This window comes from Bos indicus x Bos taurus, chromosome 2, assembly GCF_003369695.1.
Source record: "Bos indicus x Bos taurus breed Angus x Brahman F1 hybrid chromosome 2, Bos_hybrid_MaternalHap_v2.0, whole genome shotgun sequence".
Taxonomy (NCBI): domain Eukaryota; kingdom Metazoa; phylum Chordata; class Mammalia; order Artiodactyla; family Bovidae; genus Bos; species Bos indicus x Bos taurus.
Genome location: NC_040077.1, coordinates 26,501,920 through 26,523,796, shown reverse-complemented (window position 1 = coordinate 26,523,796; position 21,877 = coordinate 26,501,920). Strand labels below are relative to the sequence as shown.

General features: G+C 37.7%; 1 protein-coding gene across 10 annotated transcripts in view; it reads left to right on the top strand.

The window, feature by feature from the left end:
* The first annotated feature begins 1,935 nt into the window (after positions 1-1,935).
* PPIG (peptidylprolyl isomerase G) overlaps positions 1,936-21,877 on the top strand; it is a 45,811-nt gene continuing 25,869 nt past the window's right edge. The window contains exons 1-6 of one of the 10 annotated variants that reach the window (XM_027558157.1): positions 1,936-2,084; positions 18,964-19,013; positions 20,229-20,266; positions 20,573-20,650; positions 20,752-20,826; positions 21,387-21,494. In XM_027558157.1, the coding sequence (XP_027413958.1) occupies positions 20,590-20,650; positions 20,752-20,826; positions 21,387-21,494 (244 nt within the window). In that variant the 5' untranslated portion in view covers positions 1,936-2,084; positions 18,964-19,013; positions 20,229-20,266; positions 20,573-20,589. Of the gene's footprint in view, positions 2,085-2,163; positions 2,496-18,963; positions 19,014-20,228; positions 20,267-20,515; positions 20,651-20,751; positions 20,827-21,386; positions 21,495-21,877 lie in introns of those variants that run through there. The other 9 variants (XM_027558190.1, XM_027558172.1, XM_027558165.1 and 6 more) reach the window with 9 other exon arrangements.

The following is a 21,877-nucleotide window of genomic DNA, read 5'->3' as shown; positions in this document are numbered from 1 at the left end:
GGTCCCAGTAATGACAGCGCTAGAGTCCTAACCACTGGATCACAAGGGAATTTCCCCCCAAAACAACTGTTCTTAAGAATAGTGAAAACTTTGTCATAGTTCACCACCAGCCACCAGTCTTTGAATTAACATTTGTAAAGCTGCTTCAAGACTTCTTTCAGGAATCCTCTAAAATGTGACCATTTATAATGTATACTATATCTAAGTACTTGTTAATACCTTACTATTAAATAATTCTTCAGTCACTTCATATAAAGGTCTATCTCTCTAAGAAAAAAGTATATCCTGGAACAAATTAGTAATACTACCTTTGCGCATCTCAAAATGTTAACTATGGTATAATCTGTACTATATCCTCAAAGATTGTGTCTAACTAAATGGATGATAAAGAGGGAAACTACACATTACCTCTACAAGTAGAAATCTAAGAAATAAATCTGTATATCACAGCTAAATAAAAGTATATTCTAAGGAATCTGAATTAGCAAAAATCAAACCCATGCTAACAAAAATCTGTCTCAATATCGTGCTCACTATAAATTAGAATTTTAAAGGTACTAAAGAATTGCCCTCCTCACTGCAAAGTGTGAACTCACATAACCTCTAAGTTGTTTGAGGATGAGTATGACGCTACTTTCCTGCAATGAAAGCAAAATGGCTTAAAGAGGCCAGGATTGTCCTCTCAGTTTTACAGCTAATAAAACCGGTGAAGACCCTTAAGTGTACCTGCCACATGCTCACATGTTGTTGATAATTACTAATTTACCAAAGATAAAGAAGTGAAAATTTTAAATAATTGTAACTTTCTTTTCATACAATAATGAAATCTAAGTCCTCTGTTTCCTTTTGTTTGTTTTTACAGAAAAACAGATTTATTGTAAGGAATTGGCTTACAGTTGTGGGGGCTGGAAAGTCTGAAATCTGTAGGGTGGGTGAGCAGGCTGTAAGTGCACATAAGAGTTGATATTGCAGTCTTGAGTTTGAAATCAACACAGCAGGCCAAGCATGTTGGAAACCCAGGCAAAGTTTCTATAATGCCATCTTGAGGCATAATGCTTTCTTCCTTAGGAAATCTCAGCCTCTGATCTCAAGGCCTTGAGCTGATTGGATGAGTCCCACCCTGTTTTAAGTCTTCGAATTGTAAAAGTTTATCACATCTAAAATATACCCTGGGAAACACATCTAGACTATTCTTTGACCAAATAACTGGGCACTATATCCTAGCCAAGTTGACACATATCACTAATCATCACAAGGGGGCTGTTTTCTTTAAAACACATGGCATATCTTCACAATGACTGCCCTCAACTCCCCTGAATATCAGCGGGGAATTATTACAATTCTAACAATCTAGGAACTCTTAATCTCTTGAAACAATTAAATAGCAACATATGTCCTAAATAGTGTTCTCCCCAGAAAGCACTGGATTTGGAGTCAAAGCCTTACTTTGGTATTTAGGAACAATGTATTTGGGAAGGCACTTATCTTCCTTGAGCCTCAATTTATCCGTGAAACAAGGATAACATATCATGGGGTTGCTATGCGAATATTTTTAAAAGACAACAAAGGGCGTCAATGTCCTCATAATTTCCTCCTTTTCTCAAATAGCACTTTGTTCATTTCTTTTCTTTTCTTTTTTTTTTTAATGTGTGTCATAGCATTAACTAGAAGCTGACCTGGGAAGCTCTTTGAAAGTAGGGTCTCCTTCCCAACACCCTGGCAGAGGCTCAATCAATGTTTATTAAGTGAAGCACTTCATTTCACGAATGACTTGGCATTCTAACGGTTACAAACGCTGTCAATCAACTTACACAGAAACCATTAAGCTACCTATGGGCCAGGCATTTAACTCGCTCCCAAATCCTAGAACTCCAGGGAGGGTGAGGTACCGAAGCAAGGGATCACCAGAAGACGCGGGCCACCGAGCAGTGACGTATTTCCGGCGCGACGTTTCCCCTCCACGCCGGGCCTGGGTTGTGGGGGGAGGGAGTCGGTTAGTGGTCTTTAGCGCCTTTTCTGGCGGCGGTAGATTTGAAGCGCTTTAAAGGACCGGACCCCGGGAAGAGGAGACTGGACTGGTGCAAGTAGGTGGCGCAGAGCCTGTGTTGTTTCGGTACCGTCCTTTGCAGCACTGCCGGGGTGCGAGAGCGGGAAGGGCCCTAGAAGAGGGGCGGAGCCGGCGCGATAGGCCCAGACCGACTTAACCGTCTTCCTCTCAAGATATTGGGGCTGCCCGATCCCAGAGGGGCCCCCGAGGATCGTGGCGCTAGCTTTGCAGCAGGTGCTGCTGGAGAGGGCTTCCAGCCGTGCCTTCCGGACCTGGAAAATGGCCCTCCCCCTGCCAGCCCCCGCCCTCCCTTCTCGGGCGCACACCTCCCTCCCTGACGCATTTTGCCGCACAAGCTGTAATATGGCGGCAGCGACGGTGGCCTGAACTCCAGGGAGCCGGGGTGATTTTGATGCTTCAAAATCGTAAGACCGAGCACGAGTGCGGGGTAGGTGGGAGGATAGGTGGGGAAACGGGACGCGTTACCTGCCATCCTGTCAGATTAGGGGTGGAGAGTGGCAGGCGAGGAGCCTGGATCTTAGGGGTTAAGATTAGAACGAAGACAGGCTTTCCCCTGCTCCGACCTTTTCCTCTCATAGCGACTATCTTGCGTAGTGTAGTGGCACAGGCCACTTAGTTCTCCCCAAACTCCAATCCAGGCTCTTCCTTCTTACCCAGAACTGACTCCAAGTTCTCCCACGTTTCTGAAGAACTGTGTGCAGCGCAGGCCTTTTAGGAGGAATTACTCTTGTAGGAAGGTGATGGCTTCGGAATTCCAAATGCTTTGGGGGAAGTGTGCGAATTTGGCTAGTCTTTAGTCTTTTAAGGTGCTGAATCGAGATCTGCAGGAATGGGAAACTTTGTCGTTTTTAAAATGTTATAAAAGCACCATTTTGTGCATTGATTTTCATTTCTTCCCACAATAGTACTTTATGCAGGACCAAGTGTTTGCAGTAGTGGTCAGAAATGCGTCCAAAAACAATTAAATGTTGTGGAAATTAGGGAGTACGGTTAATTTTCAGTAGTCAAAACCAGATAGAAAAAGTGAGTCTGTGGACTACCGTTTGGCAAAGAATGGCCGGTTTGTACAGATGATGGAGAGGGGGTGTGTAAACAGTTTTGAAATCGCGGTTTAAAATCCATAAAAGGCACCGACATCTAGAATGGCTGTTTCTCTAATTCATGTTTTTTATATATGCGACAATTTACCCGTTTTATCACTCCTTTTTTTTTAGTTTAATCATTTAAGATGGGATCTTCTCTATAAGGGATTACATATTACATACATTTGTTTTAAACAGAGCTCCCTTTACCTTAACGTTTTCTTTATGGTTCAAGAGTATTGGTGTCCTGAGATCCTAATGGCGTCTTGTAGTAGGATTCTGTGCCTTTTTAAAAATTTTGTTTACTTTTTAAGGTTTTTGCTTTTGCGAACTTTTGTCAGGGTTGCCTTTCCCTGTTGTCAGGAGTGTACAAGTAAGAAAACTGACAAGGTTCGAAATTTTGAGTTCTTTTCTGATCCGACCATCTTTCTGAACCTCAGGTTTTTTTTATCATCTATAAAATTATATTCTAATTTCAGGCTATTATCAAGCTGTGGGCTTCAAAAGTAAATATTCAGGTTTGTTAAAATTCTGTGTGAAATTAGCTTTGAGTAAGAGCTCAGTGGCTCCCCTAGGAGTGAAAAGCGCACATTACGTTTATTGTGACTTACACAAGTCTTTGATTTTTGGTGCTTGATACTGTGGTCTTGCAGTATCGGTGTTCTTTTGGTAAAGTCTTTATTCTTTTGATATTTTGCATATTTTAAATTAGATTTCCTGTCAGGCAGCATCCATTCTCCCAAACATCAGGAAATTGGTAATAGTTATAGTAGGATGAGCTAGTTCTACTAGTTGTCAGGACACCATCTACAGTTCTTCAAGTGTTGCTCTTTTGAGAAATATATGTTGATGTTTTCCCTTATTGTTTTATTTATAGGATATTTCAACAGGATTAGAATGTATTATTTATTCTCTGTATCCTCAAGTACTAATGTGTCTTACTTGTTATATGTAGTTGGAATCCATAGATAATTATTTGAGGTTATTTGAAGAGTTTATTGCAAATCTATCTGCTGCACTTTTTTTTTTCTTTAATATTAGTACCAGTTTTTAGTTTTCATTTAAGTGTCAGTGGTTTTGACCTGGTTTAATGAATATATGGTCTCCATAAGAACTCCGTATATTTTTATTTCTGTAAGGCAAATCTTGCATCTTGAAATATACTACAGGCAGTGTTATAAATTCTCTGTATGCTGTAACTGGGACTTTGTACTTTTAGTACCAGACAGGAAATGTTTTACACTTCGTTTTAGTTTGAGTAGTGGCTTAAAATGATTACCAACTTGTTCTTGGAATTTAATTATGTCATACTTGTGGTTATCAATTTTTGATATTAAAATGGTTATTTTTAAAGCATGAATGATTCCTTAACCTACTTATTTTTAAATTGCATGAAGCCTGATTGTATATATTAATAAGCTACTGTTAATTGTGTATAAACTTTAGCTTAAGGTTTATTCATAATTAAATCTTTGCATCGTGGTCACTTGATAAAAAGTAAAATTATGTAACCATTATTTGGAATATTTATGAATAAGCTACTTTCTTTCTTTAATTGGAGGATGATTACTTTACAATATTGTGATGGTTTTGGCCTTACATCAATATGAATCAGGCACAGGTTATAAGCTACTTTTAACAGTGAAGCTATAATCTTAACCAGAAAACTCTTGCTTTTTTTTTTTCCACTTGTGACTTTGAGCCAGTCACTTCAACTCTCTAGTCTTCTTGTTCCCAAGTCTATACACTTAGAAGATTGGACCAGATTACCTATTTCCTTCAAACTTCAAAAATCTGTAATTTTTTATTTAGGAGTTACTGGATTAAATAACACAGTGCTAGGATGGTTTGGTTCTATCTCTTGAGACAGTGGGATAAGTTTATTGTTATAAGAGCTTAGATAATTGCAGGTACAATATTAAGAATATTAGCAGAGATTCCCCAGTTGGTATATGCTTTTTAGTTTGCACTAGCATAGTTGTACTAGATTTTTGTCTCTCAGATTGTACGTGCAGTAAGTTATTTAACACCAAACTTGGCATCATACCAACTTTTCTCTTTTTAAGTTTTCTGGAGGATTTAGAAATTTAGTAAGTGCCTGAAAGTGAAGTGAGTTAGTTGCTCAGTTGAGCCTGGCTGTTCGTGACCCAGGGAGTGCAGCCCACCAGTCTTCTCTGTCCTTGGAATTCTCCAGGCAAGAATACTGGAGTGGATGGCCATTCTCTTCTCCAGGGGATCTTCCTGACTCAGGGCAAACCCAGGTCTCCTGCACTGCAGGCAGATTCTTTACCATCTGAGCCACCAGGGAAGCCCTACTAACTGCCTGTACACTGTTAATCATGTTTTTACCAGTGCAGAGGTTTGTGACTGTCAGAGACACTACGGGAAAAGGAACTATATGGAAGATCAGAGTTGCCTTTTCTGACGCCCCAGAATGTCAACTTATTTGTACTTAGTTCACTAACAACCTGGCATTCATAAATGTATTTAGATATCTTTTAACCAGTCCGTTTTTATTTCTCATTTGATTTCTGTGAACTACATTAAGGTAGAGAGTAATATAAAATGTGATGTTAGATTGCTATCTTTGAAAGTTTTCAATATCTGCTATACTTTTAATTAGTTTAACTTAATATGATTGCACTTAGAGGTGCAAGTCTTCTATGAAAATTGCTACCTGTTTTATTAAACTTAAACAGATGAGAACTTCCCATCTTTATTTCTTGGACTTGAACTGAAAATGCTCTCTTATAGTGGATTCTGTTTAAAGAAAAGAAAATAGACACTTTGTTAACAGAATGCAGCCCCAGCAGGCATATCTAAAGAATAAGCTCCTTTCAGTTGTGGAATAGGCTGAGAGGATTTACTCACTATAGATACATATTAGCAATACTCCTGTGGGAAGCAGTACATGTGGGAGAAAAGGTGCTGGGCAAGTCCTCTGCTCAAGCCTTAACTAGCATTCTGTTTGGCAGTGTAGTGCTGGACCAGGCATTGTGCTTGGTGTTGAAGATAGGTTCTGAGTTCAAGGAGTTTGTTATTGTTTAGTTGTTAAGTTTCGTCTGACTCTTTTGCGACCCTATGGACTGTAACCCACCAGCGCCTCTGTCCATGGGATTCTCCAGGCAAGAATACTGGAGTAGGTTGCCATTTCCTTCTCCAGACAAATTTATGATAATGAAAATAAAATTCAACAAACAGTCATTTTAACTTCAGAGAGTCAGGGTGAAATTCCTAGAGTGTACTTTGGCTGTGTTCAATCTTTAAGGACAATTAAGAATTAACCAAGGGAATCAGAAAGGGCAAAGACCTGCTTGTCATCGTAATAGTTAAGAGTATTTAATATCTCCATTTTCAAGACTTAGTACTCTGCAGACTCCCTCAGACTGTGTTAAACTTCCAAGTAATTCTTGGAATTATGAATGTAATTCCATGTAATAAAGATTGTAATAAAGTCACTGCATTATTTATTGCCTAATTACAAATTTCACTTTCACTTTGGGGCTTCCCTGGTGGCTCAGCTGGTAAAGAATCTTCCTGCAATGCGGAAGACCTGGGTTCAATTCGTGGGTTGGGAAGATCCCTCAGACGAAGGTGTGGCAACCCACTCCAGTATTCTTGCCTGAAGAATCCCCATGGACAGAGGAGCCTGGTGGGCTACAGTCCACAGGGTTGCAAAGAGTTGGACATGACTCAGCAACAAAGCACGATTACAAATACCATGTTTTTTTACTATATGTTTTAATAATTAGTTGTCTGTGTCCTTCTGCCCCCCATCTCCAACCTTCATGTTACTTTAAGTGAATATGGAAATTATTTCATGTCTGAAGCTACAAGATTAAACTTTTTACTTATGAATTTGATTCATCTCTGATATTTTTATGAAATATATTTGTTGCAGAAGTTTCAGGTAGAGCAGTGGTAAAGAATCCACCTGCCAATGCAGGACGCATAAGAGACACAGATTCGACCCCTGGGTCATGAAGATCCCTTAGGGTAGAAAATGCTAAGCCACTCCTGTGTTCTTGCCTGCAAAATTCCATGGACAGAGGAGCCTGGCAGGCTGCAGTACATGGGGTCACAAAGAGGTGGACACAACTGAGCTCAGGAGCACATGGCATATCATACATCCTCAGTTCAGTTCAGTTCAGTCGCTCAGTCGTGTCCGACGCTTTGCGACCCCATGAATCGCAGCATGCCAGGCCTCCCTGTCCATCACCAACTCCCGGAGTTCACCCAAATTCATGTGCATCGAGTCGGTGATGCCATCCAGCCATCTCATCCTCTGTCGTCCCCTTCTCCTCCTGCCCCCAATCCCTCCCAGCATCAGAGTCTTTTCCAATGAGTCAACTCTTCGCATGAGGTGGCCAAAGTACTGGAGTTTCAGCTTTAGCATCATTCCTTCCAAAGAACACCCAGGTCTGATCTCCTTCAGAATGGACTGGTTGGATCTCCTTGTAGTCCAAGGGACTCTCAAGAGTCTTCTCCAACACCACAGTCAAAAGCATCAATTCTTCGGCGCTCAGCTTTCTTCACAGTCCAACTCTCATATCCATACATGACCACAGGAAAAACCATAGCCTTGACTAGACGGACCTTTATTGGCAAAGTAATGTCTCTGCTTTTGAATATGCTCTCTAGGTTGGTCATAACTTTTCTTCCAAGGAGTAAGCGTCTTAATTTCATGGCTGCAGTCACCATCTGCAATGATTTTGGAGCCCAAAAAAATAAAGTCGGACACTGTTTCCACTGTTTCCCCATCTATTTCCCAGCATTTAATATTTTGAAATGTTATTGCATTATATATTATTGACATGTTAAAGTGACTATGATACTCTTGATAAAATATTTGTAATTCTATCTGCTTAGAAGAAACTTAATATACATTAAAATGTTAAAAGTTATGGCTTAATTTTACTCAACTTTTTTCATGAGCTCGTTAGCTTTACTGATTATCTTTAAAAGTATTTTCTTTATAAATAAAGTAGATGGAAGTAAGTATCAAATACTCAGATTTCTGAGGAAGTCGGGCAGGTGAGGTGAATGCAAAAACTCAAAATGATAAATGGTAACAGCTAACATGCAGTAGTGGAAACTAGGTCAGACTAGAACATATGTACCTAATCTGATGGGGTATACAATGCTGATTGCTGTACAGGAATGGGGCATGTTGCTCGAAACGATGATTTTTTTTTTTTAAATTATAGCTACATTTTACAGGAATAGCTGCAACTCATTTAGATTAAACAACTATGCAGTGAACAGTTCACCTGCAGATTATTGCTCTGAAAGCTTTCTTTGTGAACTATTCTTAGGAAATTCATGACTTATTGTATTGAAATTGTGTAGACTTGATTTTTGTCCTGAACTGTGTTTTTGTTATCCGTCAGTACTGTTTTCTCTTTGCATACATGCTGAGTTGCTTCAGGTATGTTTGACTCTGTGCAACCCTATGGACTGTAGCCCGCCAGGCTCCTCTGTCCAGAGGGTTCTCCAGGCAAGAATGCTGGAGTGGATTGCCATGCCCTCCTCCAGGGTTCCTCCCAACTCAAGGAACCGCATCTCTTGCATATCCTGCATTGGCAGGCAAGTTCTTTACCACTAGCGCCACCTCTTTACTCCTCAAAAAGAAAAAAAAAATTGACTAGATGTTTGTGTTGCATTTTTTAGATAGTGTAATAACAGGAAATCATAATTAAAGAGGGAGTACTATATCCTATTTTTGATTAGATAAAATCTGATATCAGTAATGTTAGAGACATAGCATTGAGCCATCTTTTGTGTCATCATTGTTCTTCATTAGCTACTAATGTTAGAACATTCACATACTTAAGATATTTATATAGTGCTTTTAATAATAATTTGCTATCTTTCATGTTTCTTAAATTTAAAGCATATTTGATTTGTTGTTTCAAGATACCATTTAAATCTGTTTCTAAGAAAAGTATCCCTGTGTGGTGTTACCTAAATGCGTATTATAACCACACAGAGACATGCACATTATAATCTTAGAGTGTATGTACATTTTTAAAATTATATTATGAATTTTTTATTTATAATAGCAGTTATGTTTATTAAAGAAGTAGAAAGAAGTACAGTGAGGCAAAAACACTCTTCAGTGTTTTTTTTTGTAATTGGAATATAGTTGGCTTACAATGTTGTGTTAGTTTCTGTGATTCACATATAGTGAATCAGCTATACGTATACATACATATATCCCCACTCTCCAGTCTTAAAACCAAATACTGTAGTGATTATTTCCTTTGAGTCTTTTTTTCTCTTTTGTAAATCTTTGAATTTGAAGGAGTAGTTTATGTGATTATAATAATATTACATTACTGTTTTATATCTTGACTATTTTTAACAATTATGAACATTTTCCAAGTTATTGATCACTGTAAGCATTGCTTCAACAACTGTGATATTTTGTTCAACTATCATTTTTCATAATACTGAAAAGGTTACTTCGGATAGTATAAAAGAAGCACTAACATGGCCAACTTTATACATGAAGGCTTTCTAAAATAGTTCCTTACAGTAGATTCCTAGCAATTGGTTTTTAAGGTATAAACCAGTTTGAGGTATAAACAGTTTTTACATACATTTCCAGAGGATTTGCTTACTGTATTGGGAATTATTCCTTTAAAAGATCTTTGCTAGTTTAATAAGCAGAAAATTATCTCATTTGGTTTTTCTTTAAAAATATTTTCTTGATTATAAAATTATACCTGTTGAAGAAAATTTGGAAAACAGAAATACATAACAGTTACCTTTAAATTCATGACCAAGATATTATCAGTGTTAATATTTTGCTGTAAATCCTTTTAAGTGTAATTGACATATAACTTTAAATTTGTTTCAGCTGTACAACATGATCACTGTGTATATGATTATGTGTGTGTAATTCACTGTGTATGTGATTGATGGCAGTGATGGTCTAGTTGCTTAGTCATGTCCAACTCTTGCGACCCCATGGACTGTAGCCTGCCATGCTCCTCTATCCATGGGATTCTCCGGGCAAGAATACTGGAGTGGGTAGCCATTCCCTTCTTCAGGGGATCTTCCTGCCCTAGGAATCAAACCCTGGTCTTCTACATTGCAGGCAGGTCTTTACCTACTGAGTTATGACCGAAGCCCATGTGTATGTGATTAAGTGTATATATTACAGAATGATCACCATAGTAAGTCTAGTTAACCTTCACCTCACATACAGATGTTTTTTTCGTTGTGACAAGATCATCTGTTTAACAACTTTCAAATACAGAGCACATATTACTCACCATGCCGTACCCTGTATTTTTGGAGCTTCCCAGGTGGCGCTAGTCGTGCAGTGCAGGAGATGTAAGAGACATGGGTTTGATCCCTGGGTCGGGAGGATCCCCTGGAGGAGGGCATGGCAACCCTCTCCAGTATTCTTGCCTGGAGAATCCCGTGGCAGAGGAGCTTGGTGGGCTACAGTCCACAGGCTCACAAAGAGTCAGACCAGCTGAAGAGACTTAGCATGCACGCATGCACACTATTTTCTTGGGACTTTATAAGTTCAGATTTGGGGGGGGGGTTCTTTTTGTTTTATGATTCCATGTATGAGATTGTACAGTATTTGTTTTTCTCTGCCTGCCTCTTTTCACTTAACACAATGCCCCTGAGGCCCATCCATGTTGTCACAAGTGGAAGGATTTTCTTCCTTTTTTGTGACTAAATAATGCTCCTCAAAGTGTGTGTGTGACACATTTTCATTATCCACTTATCAGGGACACTTAAGTTGTTTCCATGTCTGTAGGTAATGCTGCATAATTCATGATTCATTAATATTTTGATGTAAATCCTGTTTTTCCTTTTAGTTTTATTGAAGTACAGCACTGTGCAAGTTTAAAGTGCATAACATAATGAATTGACTTACACATTGAGGAATGATTGTCACAATAAGTTCAGTTTAACATCCACCATCTCATACAGATACAAGGGAAAAAAATGATGCTTTTTCCTTGTGATGAGAACTTTTAGAATTTTATTCTCTTAGCAACTTTCAAATTGCCACACAGCAGTGCTAACTGTGTTAACAGTGTTGTATATTACATCCTTAGGAGTTACTTATCTTATAACTGAAAGTTTGTACCTTGTAACCGTTTTATCCAGTTCCCTCAAGCCTAGCCCCTGCCTCTGGTAACCGTAAATCTGATATCTTTCTGAGTTCGGTGTGTTTGTGCATGTGTGAATGCATGTTTGCGTGAATATATTTTTAAATTTACTTTCAGATTCCACATACAAGTAAGATCATACAGTATTTCTCTGTCTGACTTAATTTCACTTAGCTTATTGTCTTTAAGGTCCAACCATGTTGTTGCAAATGGCAGAATTTCCTTTTTTTATTGAATGATATCTTTTTTATGTGCATTTGATATGTGTAAAATTGGAATCTTACAGATAATACTGCTTGCTAACTTGCTTTCTTTCGCCTAATATGAATATCTTCTCATCTATGAGTGGTCTTTGATAATTTTTCTTTTTCAGTTTTATTTTTAAAGAACTTTTAATGGTAGTATTAGTGTGCTTTAGTATTAGTAGTGGCAAAAAATTGAAAAGTTAATACAGTAAAAAAAATCTTACCCATCTTCCCCAGCTACCCATTTCCTCTCCCACCATATGCGTCTGTATTAGACAAAACACGTTTTTTAAAAGTTATTTTGAAAAAATACAAAGAAAATATACCATATACATTTCTGTGGTTTGTTGTTGTTGTTGTTGTTTTTACTTAAAAGGGCTGGGGGATAGCAGATAACCAGCTTCCTCATTCCTTTTTATAGCCAGTAACTTGTACGGAGGTCATATGATTTATGTAACCTCTTCCTCCTTTATGTACAGTTAGCTTTATGGCCTTTTAACTATTACAAGTGATGGTGCCTTGTATGACCTTGTACATACCTTATTTCGTGAATGACATATAAATTCCTCGGAATAGGGCTATTGAGTCAAAGGGTCGTGAATGCATTTGTAATGTGTGTTGTCACAGTGGCAGAGGATTATCAGATTTACCCCTTTGCTAGCGTCGGTAATATATGAGGTCAGCATTTTTTATTTCCTTCAATCCAGTTGGTGAAAATGTTACCTTTGTTATTTTAACATGTAAGAATATGATTTCCAATGGCTAGATGAATACCAGCCATTTCATGACGATATCGTTTATTTAACCAATTTCTATTACTATACACCTTCTTTTTTTACTATTATAAAAAGCACTACAGTGACAGTATATATGAAATTTTTTACCCTTGAAGTCCTTTTCACTGCATAATTTTGCTATTTTTTTCACTTAAACATTTTTTCCATGTTATATTAAAAATTATATTTTCATAAGCAGCATAGCAGTCCATCATATGAATATTTCTTAATTTACTTGTCATGTTAGACATTTAGGGTTTTTTTTTGTTTTGTTTATTTTTTATAGAAGTATAGTTAATTTACAATGTTGTGTTAGTTGAAAGTGTACAGCAGAGTGATTCATTTGTGTGTGTGTGTATTCAGTGTGTGTGTGTATTCTTTTTCAGATTCTATAATTTTCCATTATAGATTATTACAAGATACTGAGTACAGTTCCCTGTGCTATACAGCAGGTCCTTGTTGTTTAGCTATTTGATATAAAGACACATTGCCTGGAAAATCCCATGGACGGAGGAGCCTGGAATGCTGCAGTCCACGGAGTCACTGAGGGTCGGACGTGACTGAGCGACTTCACTTTCACTCTTCACTTTCATGCATTGCAGAAGGAAATGGCAACCCACTCCAGTGTTCTTGCCTGGAGAATCCCAGGGATGGGGGAGCCTGGTGGGCTGCCATCTATGGGGTCACACAGAGTCAGACACGACTGAAGCGACTTAGCAGCAGCAGCAGCAGTGTGTCTTTGTGTATATAATTCCCAACTTCTAACTCCCTCCTGCCGCATCCCCTTTAGTAACCATAAGTTTATTTTCTATGAGTTTATTTCTGTTTTGTAAATAAGTTCATTTGTATCATTTTTTAAGATTCCACATATAAGTGATGCCATGTTATTTGTCTTTCTCTGACTTACTTCAGTTAATATGATAATTTCTAAGACCATCCACGTGGCAGCACTTGGGATTTCATTCTTTTTATGACTGAGTAATATTCCATCTTGTATATATACCACATCTTCTTTATCCATTCATCTATCGACCAATATTTAAGTTGCTTTCATGTCTTGACTGTTGTAAACACTGCTGAAATGAGCATGTATCTTTTTGAACGGTGTTTTTCTCTGGTTTTATGCCTGGGAGTGGGATTGCTGAATCATATGGTAATTCAGTTTTTAGTTTTTTTAAGGAACCTGTATACTATTTTCCATAGTAGCTACACCAGTTTACATTCTCGCAGCCTCTCCAGTATTTGTTGTTTGTAAATGTTTTCAAAATAATTTTATTTATTTTTGGCCATGCTGGGTCTGTGATACACTGGCTTCTCATTGCAGTGGCTTCTCTTGTTGAAGTTCCTGGGCTCTAGAGCATACTCTCAGTAGCTGGGGCACTTGGGCTTAATTGCTCCAAGGAAGGTGGGATTTTCCCAGATCAGGAATCAAATGGGTGTCTCCTGCATTGGCAGGCAGATTCTTTACCACTGAGCCACCAGGGAAGCCCTGATTTTTTGATTATGGCCATTCTGACTGGTGTGAGGTGATACCTCGTTGTAGTTTGGATTTGCAATTCTTTTAATAATTAGCGATATTCAGCACCTTTTCATGTGTGTTTTGGAACATCTCTATGTCTTCTTTGGAGAAATGTCTATTTAGGTCTTCTGTCTTTTTTTTTTTTTTTGTATGAACTGTTAGATTGTTCCTAATTACTATTCCCTGGTGGCTCAGACGGTAAAGCGTCTGCCCACAATGCAGGAGACTAGGGTTCGATCCCCAGGTCGGGAAGATCCCCTGGAGAAGGAAATGGCAACCCACTCCAGTACTCTTGCCTAGAAATTTCCATGGATGGAGGAGCCTGGTGGGCTACAGTCCATGGGGTCCCAAAGAGTCGGACACGACTGAGCGACTTCACTTTCACTTTCTTTAAAGACGATTTTATTTTAAATGGCTGCCTTTAGAGACATTCAACGGGGAAGGCAATGGCACCCCGCTCCAGTACTCTTGCCTGGAAAATCCCATGGGCGGAGGAGCCTGGTAGGCTGCAGTCCATGGGGTTGTGAAGAGTTGGACACGACTGAGCGACTTCACTTTCACTTTACACTTTCATGCATTGGAGAAGGAAATGGCAACCCACTCCAGTGTTCTTGCTTGGAGAATCCCAGGGACGGGGGAGCCTAGTGGGCTGCTGTCTGTGGGATCACACAGAGTTGGACACGACTGAAGTGATTTAGCAGCAGCAGAGACATTCAAAGAGTTTGAATTACTAAAATGTTAAAGGTTAGAATGATTATGAATATATTCTTGGTCTACAGTGCCAAGTTGCTTAGCAAAAGTTTTCATACTGTTTATATATTTTATTTTATTTTTTTATGACTTGTTTGTTTATATTCCCTTGGGTAGCCTTTGTGCTTTTAATTGTTTCCTGCATGGACCCTACAGTCCTCAAGGAGGGGAAGAGGGACAGTGAGAGGGCTTCTTTTGGTTGTCACGTGGACTGATATTTACATATCGGGACTAAAGGTGCTTCATGTTCTCCAGTGAGTAGGATGGGCCTTGCCAGTGTTTTGCAGTAAGGAAACTAGCACATCATGTTTGGAAATATTTCCCCCAATTTTTTACTTTCTAATTTCCCTTTGAAAAATAGAAATAATACATTTTTTCATGAGATCAAATCTGTTTGTCTCTGTTATTTATTTCTTTATTATTTGTTGTTCAATCACTAAGTCATGCAATCCCAAGGACTGCAGCATACCAGGCTGCCCTATCCTCCACTATCTCCTGGAGTTTGCTCAAGTTCATGTCCACTGAGTTGGTAATGCTATCTGATTGTCTCATCTTCTACCCACCTCCTCCTCCTTTTGCCTTCAGTTTTTCCCAGAATCAGATCTTTTCCAGTGAGTCAGCTCTTCACATCAGGTGGCCAAAGTATTGGAGCTTCAGTTTGAGCAACAGTCCTTCCAGTGAATATTCAGGGTTGATTTCCTTTAGGATGGACTGGTTTCATATCTTTGTAGTCCAAAGGACTCTCAAGTTTGTCTCCATTATTTATTTCATTGTTAGAGAACCTGAAAAGTTATTTAACACCCAAAGTTTATTTAGGTAAATACTCAAGTATTTCTCCTTACTTCCTTTGGAGCAAACGTACCCTTCCTTTTGGAGGGGTACACAGTTTTGTGAAAAGAAAAATAATTTCCTGAGATCTTCTAGATTTAAATATGAAACAACAGTAGTAAGCCTGAAAGTAAAACACTTAAAAAAATACGTTGTCTTGAATGTTCTTTTGAAGAGTTACTTTTACCAGTCTGAATTTGTCATAGAAAACTTGGAGAATGAGAAAACTAAAACAAAAATCATCTATGACTCTCACTTAGAAATAGGCTCTAAATATTTTCACATATTTTCTGCTATTTTATTTTACTTTGAAGATATATCTTTCTTTAAATTAGAAACTAATATGTGAACATATTCTTGTTGCAAAAATTCAAACATTATAGTTAAAGACCCTCATTGACTTTCCATCCTTACTCCTGTACTGCTACAGAGTACTTACTCTTTGAGGTTTTGGTATTTATCTCAAGACCTTTCTGTCTGTGGAAGCAGACTATTATTTTAGGGTATTAAAAAAAAATACTTGAATGCAACTTTGTTTTTTCTTTTCACCTAAACAGGTGTTTTGGATAGTGTGCGTAAAGACTTTTTAAACTGTTTTATAGTATTAAATCGCATGTATATACCACAGTTTACTCAGACATTATCTCATTTGGGGACATTTTGGGTGTTTCCTTTTAATTATTGTTATTGCAGTGTTGCAGAAAAGCATTCTCACACATGCCTATTCTTCCTTGTATGTTTATTGATTTATTAAATATTGGTTTCCTGCCATAATCAAGTACTGTTTGAGGCACTTTGGAATTAAGAGGGGAGCAAAACTGAACAGGTCTCTCACATCATGAAGCTTATATTCTGGTAAGAGGAAAATACATAAAACTTAAAATATCAAGTAGCAATAAATGCTAGGAGGAAAAGTAGAGCAGAATTAGGGAATATAAAGTGCTGGAGGATAGGGCCTGCTTCTGTGAATATACTGGCAAAGAATGATTTCCGTGAGGAGGTGATGCTTGAGCACTGACTTAAGTGGAGACGTGAACCATGTGAAGATCTGGGGTAGGAGCATTCCTCAGAGGGCATAGTGAATGTGAACGACGTGACAGAGGATAGGCCTTGGCTCTTTGGGCTTCCCAGGTGGCACAGTGGTAAAGATTCGACCTGCCGATTCAGGAGATGTGGATTCGATCCCTAGGTCGGGAAGATCCCCTGGAGAAGGGAATGGCTACTGGAGTGGCCAGTATTCTTGCTTGGGAAATCCCATGGACAGAGGAGCCTGGTGGGCTACTGTCTATGGGATTGCAAAGAGCATGACTGAGCATGCATGCACAGACTTTTGAAGAACAGCAGGATCTCCAGTGTGGCTGAGCCAACTTGGGAATGTTCCATAAAGTTGTAGAGATCAACATGAGCTGAGGTAGTTAGAACCATGCTGTCCAGTACAGCAGCCACCAGCTACCAGCCACGTGTGGTTATAGAACATTTGAAATGCGGCATAAACACTGATTTCTGGAAATTCCCTGGCGGTCCAATGGTTAGAACCTGACTCCTCTGCTGCAGTGGCCCAGGTTTGATTCCTGGCCAGGGAACAAAGATCCCACAAGCCTTGCAGTAAGGCCAAAAAAAAAAAAAACCCACTTGATATCCAAGACTTGTAAAACTTGCTAACATGGCAAATCATTCTGTTATTCTTGCCTGGAAAATCCTATGGGCAGAGGAGCCTGGCAGGCTACATCCAGTCCATAGGGGTCGCACAGAGTCAGATATGACTGAAGCAACCTAGCACAGGATAGTAACAGAAAGAGAATGTGAATTATCATTAATAGCATGTAAAGCTCAACATTCAGAAAACTAAGATCAGGGCATCTGGTCCCATCACTTCATGGGAAATAGATGGGGAAGCAGTGGAAACAGTGTCAGACTTTATTTTAGGGGGCTCCAAAATCACTGCAGATGGTGATTGCAGCCATGAAGTTAAAAGACGCTTACTCCTTGGAAGGAAAGTTATGACCAACCTAGATAGCATATTGAAAAGCAGAGATATTACTTTGCCAACAAAGGTCCGTCTAGTCAAAGCTATGGTTTTTCCAGTGGTCATGTATGGATGTGAGAGTTGGACCATAAAGCTGAGCGCCGAAGAATTGATGCTTTTGAACTGTGGTGTTGGAGAAGACTCTTGAGAGTCGCTTGAACTGCAAGGAGATCCAGCCAGTCCATCCTAAAGGAGATCAGTCCTAGGTGTTCATTGGAAGGACTGATGCTAAAGCTGAAACTCCAGTACTTTGGCCACCTCATGCGAAGAGTTGACTCATTGGAAAAGACTCTGATGCTGAGAGGAATTGGGGGCAGGAGGAGAAGGGCGACAGGGGATGAGATGGCTGGATGGCATCACCAACTCCATGGATGTGAGTTTGAGTGAACTCCGGGAGTTGGTGATGGATAGGGAGGCCTGGTGTGCTGTGATTCATGTAGTCGCAAAGAGTCAGATACGACTTAGCGACTGAATTGAACTGAATGTTGATTATATGTTGAAATAATATTTTGGACATACTGAGTTCAATAAAATTTATGTTTTCTTCAGTGGTGGCAGCCGGGTTGGACAATGGTGTTTACTCTTTGAGAGAATCAGGGGTAGAGAAATAAGAATTTTATTTTTAAAATAATATTTCTTTCTTTATTTTTGGCTGTGCTGGGTCTTCCCTGCTGCTCGGGCTTTTCTCTGGTTGTGGCAGATGTGGGGCTGCTCTTGGTTGTGGTGCGTGGGCTTCTTGCAGGGGCTCCTCTTACTGTGGAGCACTGGCTCCAGGGCATGTGAGCTCAGCAGGTGCAGCTCCCTGGAGAGCACAGGCTCAGCAGTCGTGGTGCATGGGCTTAGTGCTCTGCAGCATGTAGGATCTTTCTGGATTAGGGATCGAACCCGTGTCTCCTGCTTGGAGGAGACACCAGGAACCCCAAGAATTTTGTTTTAGATAAAGTTTTAACAAAGTTTTACTTTGTTTTAACAAAAGTAAATTTAGTGTAACATAACATACCAGAAACTACACAAATTCTAAGTGAAGTTTAATGTTTTCCCAAAGTAAACTTACCCATGTAAGCAGCACTTAAACAACAGCAAAAAAAAAAAAAAAAAACAAACAGAGCAAACAGCTATCCTAGTAGCTTCCACTTATATTCCTAGCTCCATAAATTAGTGATAGCATTTATTGTGATTGCAAAGTCTCAGAATTATAGGATTGTTTACAGTATGCCTTAGAATTGAGAAACTTGGAAAATCATCAAAGATTTTATCTAAAAGATTAAGGGTATTAGGAACTACTTTATAAGCTTTCATAATATTTACCTGTTTTTCAAATAAGGAGTTTTTAAAAACACGGTAAACAGGAAATCAACTGTAATTGTAAACAATTTGGTGTGTTTTAGGCAGTGCTATCTATACTATACTCTTTTTCTGAGAATGGAAATCTTTGGGATATTGTGGCTAAACAGCTAACTTTAGAAGTTTTTTATGGAGGAAAATAATTAAATCTCTAAATTTCCTCTTTTTTTTCTGCCTCCAAATGTAGAGAATTTAAGAAGGCCTGCACAAGTTATTTAGAAGATAAAAGATAATCAGGTACTAAGTATCAATAATAATTTTTTTCTTTAAGATAAGATAGTTTCCTCAAATTTATGGATCCAGTTTATTCTCAACTTCAGATGTGCATACATTGAAATTTTATACAAATAAAAATGCAACAAACTTAGCCAGCTATTAAAATTAGTAAGTTTTGTTTTGTTTTATTGTTTTCCGGAAGTCTGTATCTGTAATCTTCCTGGAGGATTGAAAGGCCTCTTTTTGTTTCATATGAAACAAATTTTAGTTTGTTTAGTTAGTATATAGTATCTTTTGGAAATAAAAAATGGAGGAGGTTGCAGAAAAAGTAGTTTGTAACCCCCCTTTCCCATACAATAATGAATAAATACATAGGATTTGTATTTTTCAAATTGTTGGTGATTTGGGCAGTCTTCCATGCTTTTATTGTTGACTGTTCTTACCTGTGGTTGTGGTGTGTGTAAAATTGATAAGGAATGGTGGTAGATAATATGTACCTATATGTTTAATAAAATTTTGTAAAACTAAATAAATACACACAATTGAGTACGGCTAGAACTGGGGAAATGTGGATTGTGTCAGCATTGTTTATGCTTTTTACCCTACAGCTGTGCTATTATATTTTGTAAAATGTTACCGTGGGAGAAACATGTATCTCTGTGTATTATTTCCTATAACTCTGTGAATCTATAAAAATTTCACTAGATTTAAAATATCATTCATTGCTTACTGAGCTTACTGAGCTACTAGCTTAAGATATAATTTTCGCAAAAGCATAAACATTTCAGTTAGTCTCTGTTTTGAACAGATAAACAGATTTTTGTAGTTCATTGTTTTGAAAAATGTTTATACTAAGTACCTTTGTTTCCTCTGCTTTTCACTTTACCCTGTCATTCTCCACCAGGTATTAAATTTGGAGGAAGTCCTTAAGTGCTTATGAAAACAATGTCTTAACTAGTAGCTGTCTGCTCTGTAGATAAAACTTCCATAGAGTATCTCACTTATTGATGTTTTTGTCTACATTAGATAGATCAATATAGGCTGTTGTTCATGATCAAAAAATAACTACATATGTAAAATGTAATGTATTTTTACTCGTAATGTAATCTGCCCTATATATAACTATTGTTAAAGTAGTCAACTTTCTTTTTTCCTTGAGGAATTATTTTTAGGAATTTGAATGTTTTTCTTTTTAAAACTTCACTATTTTAATCAAAATTTATTTTTGTTTTCTAGGAGCAAAAAGATTGTCCTTGATTTTTCCCTATTTAAAGGTAACCTGTCTCTAGTTCACTAATCATGCAGACTTAATACAATTCTCTGTTTGAGGTGGCAGTCTATATTTGGTTTTTAAAATACTGTATTATATAATGGCTAAACCTTTATGTCTTTTCTACAAGATGCAGTCTAATCTTTCAAAGAAAATAATCATGTAATTTATGTCATAGAAGTAAATATTAAAATAAATTCAGACTACATTTCTTGTTTATGCTCCACAGAGTTTTGTTTTGTTTTCTCTTCAGAAATTTATGAAAAATCTTTGCTGTTTTAATGTGTTTGCCTGAAACTATTTTACTCAGATTGAAGTATTGACGCCATGGGAATAAAGGTTCAGCGTCCTAGATGTTTTTTTGACATCGCCATTAATAATCAACCTGGTAAGGAAATTAATGTCTCTATTTAACATTTATATATGAATATTTAATATTTTAAATTATCTTTACATGAAGAAATATAAACCAGCTACCTTCTTTTTCAGCTGGAAGAGTTGTCTTTGAATTATTTTCTGATGTGTGCCCCAAAACATGCGAGAACTTTCGGTGTCTTTGTACAGGTTTGTTGACATTTTCACTCACCCTAATAGTTTCAATTTAACACATTTTAGGTTTTTTCATGCATTGTATTTTTCTTTCTCAGCATGCTCATTTGCAACATTGACTAGACATGAAAGTAATTCTTAGACATATTAATTGTAATAGGATTTATCAGAGATTGATTTTTCCACTCACTAGAAAAGCATGGGTGCTTTTTAAATTAATTTTTAAAAGAATTCCTGAGAGGAGTGAAAATTCTATAGCTTAAAGAAGTCTTTATAGATCAAGAGAAATAATTTTTTATTTATTCATTTTATTTAAATTTTTCTTTCAGTTTTATTGAGATGTGATTGACATATCACTGTATGAGTTCAGGTGTGCAGCTTAATGATTTGATTTACATACATCATAAAGTGGTTATCCCAATAAATTTAGTTAACATTCATCATCTCATATAGATACAAAATTAAAGAAGTATGGAAAAAATTTTTTTCCTGTGATTTCATCGTTAATATTGCTTTAATACTATTTCCTTAATTTCTTTTCTACTTAATAGCCTACTAATTTTTCTTCTCTTTAGGTGAAAAGGGGACAGGGAAATCAACTCAGAAGCCATTACATTATAAAAGTTGTCTCTTTCATCGAGTTGTCAAAGACTTTATGGTTCAAGGTGGTGACTTCAGTGAAGGTAAGACTTTAATTCTTACCAAACAAAATCAAATATTCTTTGTTTATAAATTCATATTCTCTTATTCTTATGTACATGGATCTGAAAGTTAGACAAGTCTCTGGAAGTACTGGTCCAATTTTCTTCTCAGCCCACTTAATCTTTTGGTCAAACAAAAAGAACTGGAAATTCCTTGGTGGTCCAGTAGCTGGGGTATGGAGCTTTCACTGCTGAGGGCCCAGGTTCAGGTCCTGGTTGGGGAACTGAGATTCCGCAAGCTGCCTGACATGGCCAAAAATAAAAATTAGAACAACTCATAGAAATAGACATAAAGGAGGAAAAACGTAGGAAAAAAATTCATCTTTGATGCATGAATTAATTTCAGAAATTTGCTTTTGGATAAA